Here is a 12,535-nt window from a genome sequence, read left to right as displayed (position 1 = left end):
CTCCGCCGGGCGGGGAGGCGGTCCTTCTCCTCGCCCCGCCCCGCCCCGCCGCCGCCCGCCCGGAAGGATGTGCTCCCGGAAGTTCCGGTGCTGTCGCCGTGTGTGGGATAAACAGTAATGGCTGAGGCGGTGGCTCTGGGAACAACGGCGGACGCCGCGGCGGCGGCGGTCCTGGGGCCGAGCGTCGCCGCGGGAGCGACGGGTACCATCTTCGGGCCCGCGGCCGTGCCGCCCCTCGCCCTGGGGCCGGGCGGCGGCTGGACCAAGCAGGTCACTTGCAGGTATGCGCTGCTCGCGGCGGAGCGCGGGGGCGGCGTCCCTTCGCCCCCACCTCCCTGCGTTCCCCCTGTCCCCCTTTCTCCCCCCCCTCTCCCCCCCACGCGGCCGTTCCTCCGGGCGCCGCGCCCCTCCCCCCTCGCTCACGTAGGCACCGCAGCGCCCCCCACCCCGCACCCTCCGCGTAAGCCTCTGAAGGAGGCTGGGGGCTGAAGGCGGCTCGGGGCCGCGCCCTGAGCAGCCCGCGCTGCAGGGCCGGGGCGGGGAGGCCCCGCGGGCAGCGAGGTCGCCGTCTGGGCCCGTACTTCCGGTGCGGCCATGCGCCGCCCTCTGGAGCCGGCCCTGCGCTGCGGCCCGCGCCCGCCTCGCCCTTGGGGATCGGGCCGCGCTGCCCTCCAGGCCCGCGGGGCTCCTGAGTCACGGCGGTCGCCGTGAAAGGGACTGTGGGGTGCGGGGCTGCGGGAAGCACCAGCCGTCGAGTTCGAATCGGGCTTTAGATGTCTTAATAGCGCGGATGTTACTGAGAGGCCTTGCTCAGGACGCAGCCCGCCGTGACCCGTTCCCACCGCGCGAGGAGCGCCGCTGCCCGCCTTACATCACGGCTCGCAGCGCTGCGTCATTTTGCATCTGCATTTCCCCTCAGACTGCATTTCCGATAAATCTCTTGGAGATGAGCGTGCAGATCTTGCCGCATGTCGCAGCGCTGCCAGAGGGGCTATTTTTAAACCGGGACTGCAGGCTGAGAGGAACATAAAGCAGTTCTTGCAAAGATAGAAATAGGGTTTCCTATGACACAAACGGATGATCGAAGCCTGGGTTTAAGAAGCATCTCCTTTCTTTTTTTTTTTTTTTTCTTTTCTACTTTTAAGTCTCTGTATTTCATTTAACAGCACGTTCCCGATCGAATTCTTTCCAAATCATTTACACGATATTTCCTTTTTCTTTTGGGAAGGGAAAGAGGCTCCAGATTCTCACGTGAGATCTTTTATGAGCCATTTCCCCTTGGAGCCAAGGGCGGCCCCGAGAGCCGGTGCTTGGCTCTCTCAGCAGCCTGCTCGCTGCATCCCTTTGTGTTGCTGCGGGGGCCCTGCAGTGTCTGAGGCATCCTTGCTAACTGTTGAGTACTGTTTGGATTGCCTCACGTTAAGCACGTTAACGGTGCTCATCTGGAAAACAACAGTTCTCAGTTCTGAGTACTCCACTGCGTGCAAAGAGCTTTGGCCATGAATAGCCAGGTTAATGTTTGCTGCAAGGCTGTTAAGCACAGGGCGGAGATGAGGAAATGGCTGGGAATGGTGCTTAGCTCAGCTCTCCAGTGAGCTGCGAGGGCAGAGGTCGGTGCTCCCTCTGCATGAATTTGCTGTATGTTTCTGAAGACCGAAAAGCCTAATTAGGGGAAGTACGTTGATGAGGTGTATGTATTTGCCCAGACACAGCGAATCGGTTGATTGCAGACAGTGACTGCAGAGCAGTCGAGCTGATCTGTGCCTGTACCGGGCAGCGAGTGTGTCGAACAAATATATTTATTTCAAAACGCTGAGGAAAGCTTCTTCATCGCAGAAGAACACATTCATGTGCTGTAATGTGAGCTTAAACAAAAATAAGATCTCAGCTTTCGACCTAATGAGCCTCTCCATTGTTCTTTTTGACTAATCCTCTTAGCTACCCCAGTGCTTGTTTGTTCCTTTCTTTGTTTGTTTGTTTTCAGCGGGCCCCCTCCAGTTGCAGAAAGCAGAGCTTTCCTCAGGCTTTGAAGTAAAATTAACGATTCAGCCTAATCTTCTGGGACTGTGTAATAAGAATTCGGTTTTTCTGAGTTAAGTTTCGGTGGGGTGGAGTTCCTGTTTGCTTGTTAAGAGAATGCACTTACTCTTAAGTCTTGTTTTACCTTTGTAAATGAGCTGGAGGATTTAACTGTGAGATGAAGGGGTTAATATCATTCCAGAATCGAGAGGTTTTTTTTCACTGCAGTGTCTAGAGCAGCTTCTGTTCTGAGTAATGCTGCAGAGTTCCTTTCATCTGTAACTTTATCTGAATCATCGTATGGGTAACAGCAGACACTGCCTGAAAAACTTCAGACAAACAGGAGTATCTTCGATACGACGACTTGGCATTTCGTGGTTGGTGAAGGAATACAGCTGTTTTACCAAAATGGGAAGTTGTAGAATTAGAGGGTGTTCTTGCTGCTTGGTGTGTCGGGGTGATACCCTTGGCTGGGTGATTGCATCTCGCTCCAAGACACCGGGGACTGAGAGGAAGGCCTTTGATTTCTCCTAGACTTGTGGTTTTGCAGTTGCTGCTCTTCTGCTTTTTCTGCAGGTTCAGTTTAGCACTCAGGGTGGAAAAACAAATTCATCTTCTTCCTCAGTAGGTCACGAGAACTTATTCACATTCGGATCCTTTCATTACTGATGCATCTAAAAGAAGAAAAAGAACAGTAGTTCTTATCAAGTCCTTCCTGTTTTAGACACGAAACTTAACTGAGCGGTGGTATAGCTGACACTTAAACCAAAGATAATGCTGTTGGCTCCAGATAATTGAGTTTTCCAGATCTCATGCAGTGGTACTTCAGCTCATCAAGTTGATGTAAACAGATTGCATTCAGTAACTGAACAGAAATAAAACCCTTTAGCACCTAGGTGGTGTGCTTTGAGAGTTGTCTGCTGTGTGTAACTGCTGTTCTTTCCGAGAACCGAGGTCAGGTATTGTGTTGTTTTTCTATTAAACAGAAAAGAGAATCTGAAGCACACAGGTAGGCCTCCTTAACTTGGTGTAGCAGTGGTGATAAGGTGTGGTGCACAAGCCTTTTAAAAACCTGCATGCATAGCCCCTTCTTAGCAGCTCTCCTCTGGACACCTCCCACTACCTTCTTGCTGAAGAAGGTTATGGAAAGGAAAGGACAAGCAGGTAAATGCTATTAAGACCCACTTTTGTCTTGTCTTTCCATTTTTATAAGGTTGCTGACTCCTGTAGAATTTTGCCAGCAGCTCATGGCTGAATATACACGTGCTGTGCTGGAGCAGCATGCCTGGTCTCTGCTCAGCTGCCTCCATCTCGCCAGGAGCTCTCAGCCTCTATCAGTCCTGAAGCAGCCAGTGGGTGCAGCTGGCTGTTCCTCGGAGGTTCCCATCTGCCAGTGATGGCAATGCTTCTGTTCTTGCAGGAGACTCAGCTCTGTTGCTGGGTGTAACATTCTCAATGAAACCAGTGGTTTAATAAACATATGCGGTTGACTGATAGAGTTAAGTGGATCTGAAGGAAAGGACAAGCCACACCTGAGAAAGCAAACTCATTGCAACCTTCTAAAGCTGTGGGGAGAGATCTTGCATAGTGATTTCACTAATTGGATTACACATGTGAAGACTCACTTGAAGGAAATGATCTGAAAGCAGCTAGCACATGCTAAGGTTCTAGAATGCAGCAGTCTGTGTTTTAAGCTGTGTTGTCTTTTTAATGAAGTCATTATACGTGCTTTTGCTCTAGCTTATGGCAAGTAGTAGAAGTAATATCCTTCTGATAGTGGAAAAAAACTCTTTAAAAGCTGATATTTTAAGGTATTTAATTCTATGGCCCTGGGTGATAGCTTTCTCTATGCATTTCCAAAAAAAACCCCCATGAAATGTTGGTTACATGTTAGATGCTTTTTGGATGTGCAAAGCCTGATTTCTGTGGCTTTTCTAAGCAGCCTGTGAAAGGCAGGATTTGCTGTTTTGGTTAAAGGATATGTAATTAGGTATTAGTTGCAATGTTTTTTCAATGCTAAATTGTCACTGCCTACAGTTAGTACCTCCCGGATCGGTTGTTCCATGTGTTGGCACCACATAGCTTTGTACAGTCTTGCAGTGAACTGAGTGGGGGGATGTGGTATGGTCACAGCATGTGTGGTCTCACCACTTTGTGTTCCTATATCTGAATAGGAAAGACAGAGCAGTGCTGTATGAAGACGCCCAGAGAGAATGCAGTTACATACTTATCCTGCTCCAGTTTCACTTATTCAGATCAGGTGGTGCATGTTCCCTGGGTGTTTGACAGAAAGCAACGTTCGGATGTCCTTCTGCATGTCACTGAGTGAGGCAGGTAGCCTGTTCAGTTTTCAGTTTTGACAATCATTTTTTTTTTCCTATATCCAGGGAGAAGAGGCTGGTGTTCCTAGTGTGCAACATTACACTTAAATTTGTGTGTGTAAAGATGTTCTTCCATATTTTTACATGTCAAGCCAAAAGTAATGCACTCCATGCTTTAACATATCCAGTTTTCAAGTATGACCAAAGCATGTTTTAGCCAAATGCAGCAATTTCACATGTACAATGTTAATTTCTTGGTGATGTTAAAGTCAAAACTTCCCTCCTTTGGGCAAGAGGTGGAGTTGGTGTAATCCTTGGAGATCTTTCCCTCCCCCTCACTTGAGTTATCTCATAGAATGGCGCTGAGCTTACTGCATGGGAATGCAACGCGAAAGTGATGGGAATTAAATTAAGCTCATGAGTGCTTCAGGTTTTTTTCCTTCCCCCTTTATAAGGTACTGTCTTAATGTAATGTGCTGTGGCTAGTTTCAGAATTCTAGAGGATCTGTGTTTAAAGGAGCCTCTTGATGTAGGGTGGGAAAGGGCCTTGGACCTCCATTTCCTTTGAGTAACCAGCAGTGGGAGAACCCCATTCCAAGGCTTCAGTATTTAGAGTTAAGTTACATTGGTAAAGTACTTCTCAGCCAAAGTGCTCACTGTAGCTTTTGCCTTTCCTTCAGTTGCTTATTTCAGCCCTATGGCTGGACTAGCAGGGTGGTTGTGCATGGGTCTGAGCGGTGATCTGAGCTGCATTAAAAATAACCGCAGGGGTGGCAGAAGGAATGTCAGGTTACATCTGAGCAGCTCCTTGATCTGAGTCAGCAGGTGGCTGTGAATCTGCATGCCCTGACACATGGGGGAAGCAGTGCTGTGCTGAAACAAGTAAAGGGTGGAGATAAATGTTCCTAGCTTGTTCTTCGTTAACTTAACAGCCTGAATTAATTTTGACCTGTTGGTGTAAATCTCATTCCTTAAAGGAATCCGGAGGTTCCAGTTGGGTTCTGATTCCATGGGTCTATGAGTTGCTAATTTCTGGCTTTGAGGTGTGTTTGTGAATGGACAAGTGTGCTGTGGTGTTGTTTGTGTGCTTGTGGGGGAGAGGAGGATGGAATTAATTATTCTTTGCAGTGAGGAATGCTGGCTGTGAAGAGTTCTGGTGTAGTACCTGCTTCCTGGGGTGCGCTGGCATGGCGGTTGGTGCAGCCACCTGGCAAACCTGAGTAGAGTATTCATGTCTCTGGGGAGAATAGCCTGCAGAGTGTCATCTGGTCTTTTTATTATTTATTTCTGTGTAGGATCACGTTTCTTATCAGGTTTGCTGTGTAGCTGCAGTGTACAGACAGGTGGTACCTTGAAAGTGTGAATTGCAGCCTGATGGTTAGTGTCAGCTGGTGGCTTATAAAACCATTTCAGCTCTCCTGCTCTTACTAAGTATTTTGAGTGCACCACTGGCTTTGCACATCCTTTGTCAGTCTTCTTCAGACTTGCTTCAAGTTACAGCACTTCCGTAGTATTACACTACAAATGTAGCTTTGCTTATGTAATTTGGTGAAGTGTTTGCTCTGATTTATGACCTCTTACCTTACAGCAGTCTTAAGTACTTGTCCAGAAGCTGATGCAGTTCAAAGATCTTGACACCCTTTGTTTAGGAATATTGACTTCAAATGCTGCTCTGTGAAGAGCCATCCTCCTCTTAGTTGGTGCTGCAGAAGGTGATCCAGCTGTCCTTCCTGCTGTCTGCACTGTGGGGTGGCTGTGCAGTCACCTCCTTGGAGGACCTGGTTCTGCTGGCTGTGTGGGTGGCAGCACCCATGCAATGCAGTGTGGAGCAGGGGAACAGACCTACCCCTTTGAGCAGTGGGATGGGCTGAGAGGGGTATAATGGGCTTCTGAACCTTTGCTCACGCTGTGTCTTATAGGCAAGCTAAGAGTTTGTGTGAAACCTGAACCCTAACAATTTTTCTTGTGTGGTAGGTATTGATTAAATTAATCAATTAAATTAACAGAGTTTGCAGTTTACTTTGTATTTGAGGGCCAGTGCTTCTTTCTGTAAGCTGAATTGTTGATAAGTAGCTCTTAAGGGAGAGAACTTGGTTAATACTTCTCTGTTGGTTAAGTGTTCTTTAATACATTCAGTTATGGCTCTCATACGAAGTCTGAGTAGTTATAATGCCATGCATTTAAAGAAGCTTACATTTTCTAGGCTAACATCTATAAGAATGGGACAAAAACACTATTCAGTGTTTTTTGCAGTTCATTGGAGTAGAAAAGGCTTTGTCCTTTTTTCAGGCTCTTTCACTTGTATGTTTATAGTGGGGCATGGTCCCATGAGCCATTAACGATGTCCCTAATTCAGCCTTGATTGATACCTTGATTTATAAAAACAACTTACCTTCCAAATACTGCGTTTACAGCTTCAGCACTTCTTAATTCACAGTAATCCTCTGTGTTACAGGTATTTCATGCATGGAGTCTGCAAGGAAGGAGACAACTGTCGCTACTCTCATGACCTGTCCACTGGTCAGTCTGCCATGGTGTGCAGGTATTATCAGCGTGGATGCTGTGCTTACGGAGATCACTGCAGGTAAAGAAATGCTACGTGCTGTGCTGTAGGAGTAACTTCACTTAGAGTTCCTGAGTAGAGAGCTCAGAGAAAGGCAAAAGAAAAAAAAAATCCTTCTTGTATTGAAACTTCATAATTCTACAAAAATTAGTTCATTTCACTAATGGCTTTGTCGTACTAAGAATGGTAGTGTTTACTTTGTTTTGAGAACCAATGAGAAGAGGTGATGCGAAGAGAGAACCAGTCTTCAGAAAAGCAGTGGTTGTCAAGGTGTGTTTTTGTTTGTGGTTTGTTTTGTTAATGGTATGAGAAGACGAAAAGAAATCTGGGACTACATTCAGACTAGCTGAACTGATGACTGAGAAGCATTGGGTCAATTATGATAAAGCAGGTATGATTTTTGTATTGCATCTTTCTTCAGAAATTGCTGTCCTGACAGTTTTGTCCCGTCACTTTTGAGGAGGTAACTGGACTGTAGTCATGTAGGGTTTTTAAAATGCCTGTATAAACCAGACCTGTATTGAGAGGACATAAATTAACCTGTACTGTTGAAAAAGAGAAGAAAAAAGAATGAATAAAGGAAAGTAATGCTTTCCTAGTGTAGCAAAGCTTTATAAAAGCTTAGGGATCCTTTCTTTTGTCACTGAAATTCTCTGTATTTTAACTTACCAGGATTTTTAAGACTGTATTGTTGCAGCTCTTATGCACGATTAAATATTTACATTATGACCTCATGTGGTAGTTATAGTTTGCTTTTCTTGCATGTTTAGTGTACAGTAACTATGTATAAGAAAGATAATAGAAGATAAGTCTCTAGCCTTCTGTATATCTGCCAGTGCTACTTTCATGGTCATGCACATGAGTAGTCTCCAAACTTGTGTTGCTTGTATGTGGAATAAAAAGTGAATCTTTCTAGCACACACCCCTAATGAATGTATATTTGCTGATAAATTGGTCAGATGTACTACTTCACTATTACATACATCATAAAACATGGATAAAATCACAGAACTGCAGGGGTTGGAAGGGACCTCAAGAGATCATTGAGTCCAACCCCCTGCCAAAGCATGTAGTCTACAATAGGTTACACAGGTAGGTGTCCAGAAGATCTTGAATATCTCCACAGGAACCTTCACAACCCCTCTGGGTAATCCGAGTGCTCTGTTGCCCTGACAGAAAATAATTTCTTCTGCATAGTACGGAACTTCAAGTTTTAGGCTATTACTGCTTTTCCTACCACTACACACCACTGAGAAGAGCCTGGCCTCATCCATTTGCCTTCCACCTCCCTTTAGAAATTAATAAACATTAATCAGATCCCCTCTCAGTCTTCTTTCCCAGGCTGAACATACTCAGGTTACTCAGCCTATCCTCATATAAAGGGCCTGGAGCATCTCCCATCATCTCTGTGGCCCTCCACTGGAATCCTTCTAGGAGATCCCTGTCTTTTCAGAATGGGGGAGCCCAGAACTGTACACAGCATTCCAAATGTGACCTCAGCAGGGAAGAGTAGAGGGGGAGGATCATGTGGCCAGCTGGTCAAGGGACACTTTTCAATGCACCCAGGGTACCATTGTCCTCCTTAGCCACAAGGGCAACATAAGATTATGTTAAGATAAAGATTAAGGTATCTTTAAAACATTGGTTTTATTAACAGTGCAGAAAACTTCTTACTCTCACTAAAAATATAATTTATGGAGAGTGTTGTGGTTCAATATACTTCATTATCTTTGAAAGTTATAGGTGTAGTGCTTGGATACAGCAACTGGAAGGCCAGGTTCTAAGTTCAGTCTGTGGATACTTGGGCCAAATGGTTGCCATAAAGGTTTTCAACAAATCTAAGGCCTACTGGAACTCTTCTGTTAGAAGATTCTTTAATGTGTTATAAATCTGTTTCCAAATTTTTTTTCAATGTACAGATGCAAGAATATTTACAGGTAACATGGTAGCATTGTTTTTGACAATAAAATCATCTCACAACAGTAGTGTTTCCCAACAGCCGTTTACAGAATGTGATCTCCGTAGCACAAGCTTCTTTCAAAAAGCAATTACTCTTACTCCAGAAACATCACTTCTACCTTGAAGGGACTGAGTGTGCTTCTATTTTGAAAATGTTGACTGGGTAGCATACCAGTCACAGCTACCTCTCATCACAGAGTAGGTCAGCAGATTTGCAGCACTTGCTGTACTGGGAAAGAGAATTACTAAGCAATTTAACATGAAATAAGCAGCAAATGGCTGTGATACAAAAGGTTTTCATCATCGTTCCCCTTCTCATTACAAAGTATTGGAAGATTTCACTATTGAAATATTTTAGTTTCGTAGAGTTAACAGAATGCTACCATGCCATTAATACTGTTTGCTTCTGGTTCCAGCTTTTTTGCTGCAGTATCTTTCCTATAATGACGCAGTGAATGATTTCACTTGTGCCATCCCTGTAATCTTACCTAGAAATACTTTATTACAGTTAATGCAGCTGCTCCTTCAGTGGTTAAACTCACCCAGCTTTTCCTGTAAAACATCATCTTTAATAAAGTAGTCACTTACTGTTGAAAATGCATCTTCTCTAGTGTATCTCCTTAGTGGCTGACAAAAATGTAGTTCATATATTTCATTGTTGCAACATAATCTAGGGAATGCCATAAGCTGAAGCATTACTAGTAACATACTTCCAGTCATCTCTGTTGTGAACCTTGAAAGTTGCGTAGTTTGTTCTAGTACTTGTTTCTTTGAATCTTCAGCTGAGTTCTCTGTCTCCCAACAGTATTTGCTGACAAAGAGAAGTACTTTTGTTTGTTGCTGTATTGCTTTCCACTTGTTATTTCTGCCATCAGGAAGAACAAGTGTTCTGATTTGTATGTAGCTTTTTGTCTTTTGCTATTATCTAAGAAACATCAGAGATGCTTTTCAGCATTTGTCACCGACCCTTGCAATACTCAACCCGAATTTTCCATGATCTGAAATATCTCTAGGGGAAAAAAAAGAAACAAAGTATAGAAGTTTGTCTTCATGTTCAGGATGCTTAGATCAAGTCCTGTCACTGTGACGGTTTCATACTGTCGTTGTCTAATATCACAAGACACAGCGTATGTTTAGGGCAAGGTTCATTAACAACAGTGAATCTGTATTTCAAATCCTCCTCTCAGTAATTGTGATTTCCTCTCTTTTCCCTCCCCTGCACCCTTTCCCCCCCCCAATTCTTGTCAGAGCTGACTCTTCTGGTCTGAGCTCTTCCTCAACCACATTGCAAAGGTAAAAACAACTACAACCTAATCAGATCTGACATCGTATTGTTTTGTGTTCACGTAATCAGGATTCTCTTAAATCCACAATTACTTTGCAGAAATGTTTTTTAACCTCTTGTTTGTTTTGGGAGAGCTTAACTTAAAACTGGATAATATAATCTGTGACTCCGTTTAGTGGGGCAGATGCGAACTGCAATATCAGTACACTGAAAGCAAACAAGCAAGGGCACTGCTGTTAATTCCTCCACATTGTGGAACACCTGCTCTTCCTTCAGGACACCGTGTGTACTGTGTGTGACAGAGGACCCTTTGACATACAAACTGAGTAAGAGCACCGACCCTAGTCCATATATTTAATATTAAAAGCTTGAGTTCTTTCTTATAATTTCAGATTTAAAAAAACCCAAACAACCTACCGTTTCCTTCCTGAATTCCAGTGGATTATCTTGTATAATGCCTGGGGTGCATGTGCTTTGCTTTGGAAACCACTGACAAAGAGGACTGGAGGCTTGCCTTTTAATTTGTGCTTTGTAGCTTCATTGAGATTTTAGAGCCGACATTTGGTCGGCTGTGTTTCTTTAATGTGCAAGAGCTGTAATGCCTGATTGTTTTCAACCTGACTCAAGGCAAGTGAATCACAGTTGCTTAAAGATTTCATATCTCCAAGAATTCCCTCCTTTCATCCTTCAAATTAGTCAGCAGATATCTATGACTTCATGGGGGGAAAATGAATTATGTCTCTTTTTAGTGTACTAGCTGCTGGAAGGCAGATTTTTGAGAGAAATGGCACTTACCTGTTGTTTGTGGGTGGTAGGGATCAAGGTGTTCTGAGCATCGTTTTCCACGGTAAATTGAAGAAGGTGTTAGAAAAAATTACTAAAGCCAACATAAAACCTGATTGAGACAAGGTGCTTTGATAGGTCAGTTTAGGTCACGTTGTCTGGGACACTGTCTGCTCAAGTTTTGCGTATCTGCAACAGCAGAGGTTGTGTAGCCTCTCTGGGCATCTCTTCTAGTGTTTAACTAATTTCATGGTAAACCTACAGTGATTTCCCAGTTTGAGCTTGTCTGTTGGCCTTTAACCTATCGTTACATCTTTGAGAGCAGCGGCTCCCTCTTTTCTGTGCCTTCTCATTGAATAGTTGAAAGACAGCAATATCTGTCTTTAGTCTCTTTAAAGCTAAACTAACTCACTTCATTCAGTAGTACTGCACGTATATAGTAGGTACATGAGCAATTTTGAATGTAATTGAAGTTCATTTTTTTGTAAGTTAAGTGAAAATGGCACACATCACTCCATTTTTTACAAAATGGAATAGGGTTGGGTTCCTTCGGTGGTGCTGACATGTTTTACAAGTGGATGCATTTCTCTTCAAGGGTCATCTGGCATTTTCTTCCAAGCCTTTTCTAGATCATCAGTATAGTGTGTTAACATCTAAATTGGTCCGCTTCCAATTTTTCAGGCAGCGTTGTGGAGGAGTTTTCTTGTGAGGAGTTAACACTGTGTTTTTTTAACGTGTTAGATATGAGCACACCAAGCCGCTGATGCAGGAAGAAGAATTGACTACTGTGAATCCAGCTGCAAAAACTTATCCCTCAGACCTCGCATTACTCCCTGAAACTGTTGAAGAAGATATTATTGAGATAGAAGATGAAAATATAGATCTGGCAGCTGCTGGAGTAGGTGCTGAAGACTGGGTGAATGCTGTAGAGTTTGTTCCTGGGCAGCCATACTGTGGACGCGGTAAGCTGATCATGGGTTAATGGTAAATTTCTCTCATGGATCAACAGTTTCTGCGTAATGCATTTATTTTAATGCTTCTGGTTCAGTTGAGTACGGTTATCCATAATTATGAATCATTTCAACTGTTCTGTTGTTAAGTTTTACTTGATTTTTTCTGGCATGAATAAATAGTAGGATCATGTCAAATCCACTGCTTCTGCTGCAACGGTGATCTAAAACCAGGTATACGTAAAGATGTAAAGACTGAGTACTGTGAAAGATGTCTAGTGGAGGTGTGGGTTCCTGTAGAAGGACTGCTAAGCAAGTACTTGCTTTCATGACTCCGTAGCAATTCAGACTGGAAACTGAAGATCATTTATTCTAGTTACTTTTCTGAGACTTGATTTTATAGTACTGTGATGGCTCATGTGGAGAATGAGATTGGAAAAGCTCATTGTATGGGACCAAACAGTTTAAGTGTGCCATACCTATCATTTACTTTCCTTGCAGAAAGGTAGCACAGAGATATCCAATTCAAGTAGAAAGTGGATGCATGTGTTTAGTCTAACTTCTAATATCAGGATCTCCAAAACTAAATATGTATGGCCATGAATCATGAAATAATGATTGAATCAAAAACTGATGTTTTATGCCCAGGATAATT

The 12,535-nt window shown here is 43.9% G+C and overlaps 1 protein-coding gene across 3 annotated transcripts in view; it reads left to right on the top strand.

The window, feature by feature from the left end:
- The first annotated feature begins 84 nt into the window (after positions 1–84).
- MKRN4P (makorin ring finger protein 4, pseudogene) overlaps positions 85–12,535 on the top strand; it is a 24,125-nt gene continuing 11,674 nt past the window's right edge. For 2 of the 3 annotated variants that reach the window (XM_015284432.4, NM_204742.3), the window contains exons 1-3: positions 85–281; positions 6,796–6,924; positions 11,672–11,892. In XM_015284432.4, coding sequence (XP_015139918.2) covers positions 118–281; positions 6,796–6,924; positions 11,672–11,892 — 514 coding nt within the window. In that variant the 5' untranslated portion in view covers positions 85–117. Of the gene's footprint in view, positions 282–579; positions 4,796–6,795; positions 6,925–11,671; positions 11,893–12,535 lie in introns of those variants that run through there. The other variant, XM_046904028.1, reaches the window with a different exon arrangement.

Source organism: Gallus gallus, chromosome 1, assembly GCF_016699485.2.
Source record: "Gallus gallus isolate bGalGal1 chromosome 1, bGalGal1.mat.broiler.GRCg7b, whole genome shotgun sequence".
NCBI classification, from domain to species: domain Eukaryota; kingdom Metazoa; phylum Chordata; class Aves; order Galliformes; family Phasianidae; genus Gallus; species Gallus gallus.
Note: the sequence above shows the minus strand (reverse complement) of the source record. Positions and strands in the feature narration are given on the sequence as shown.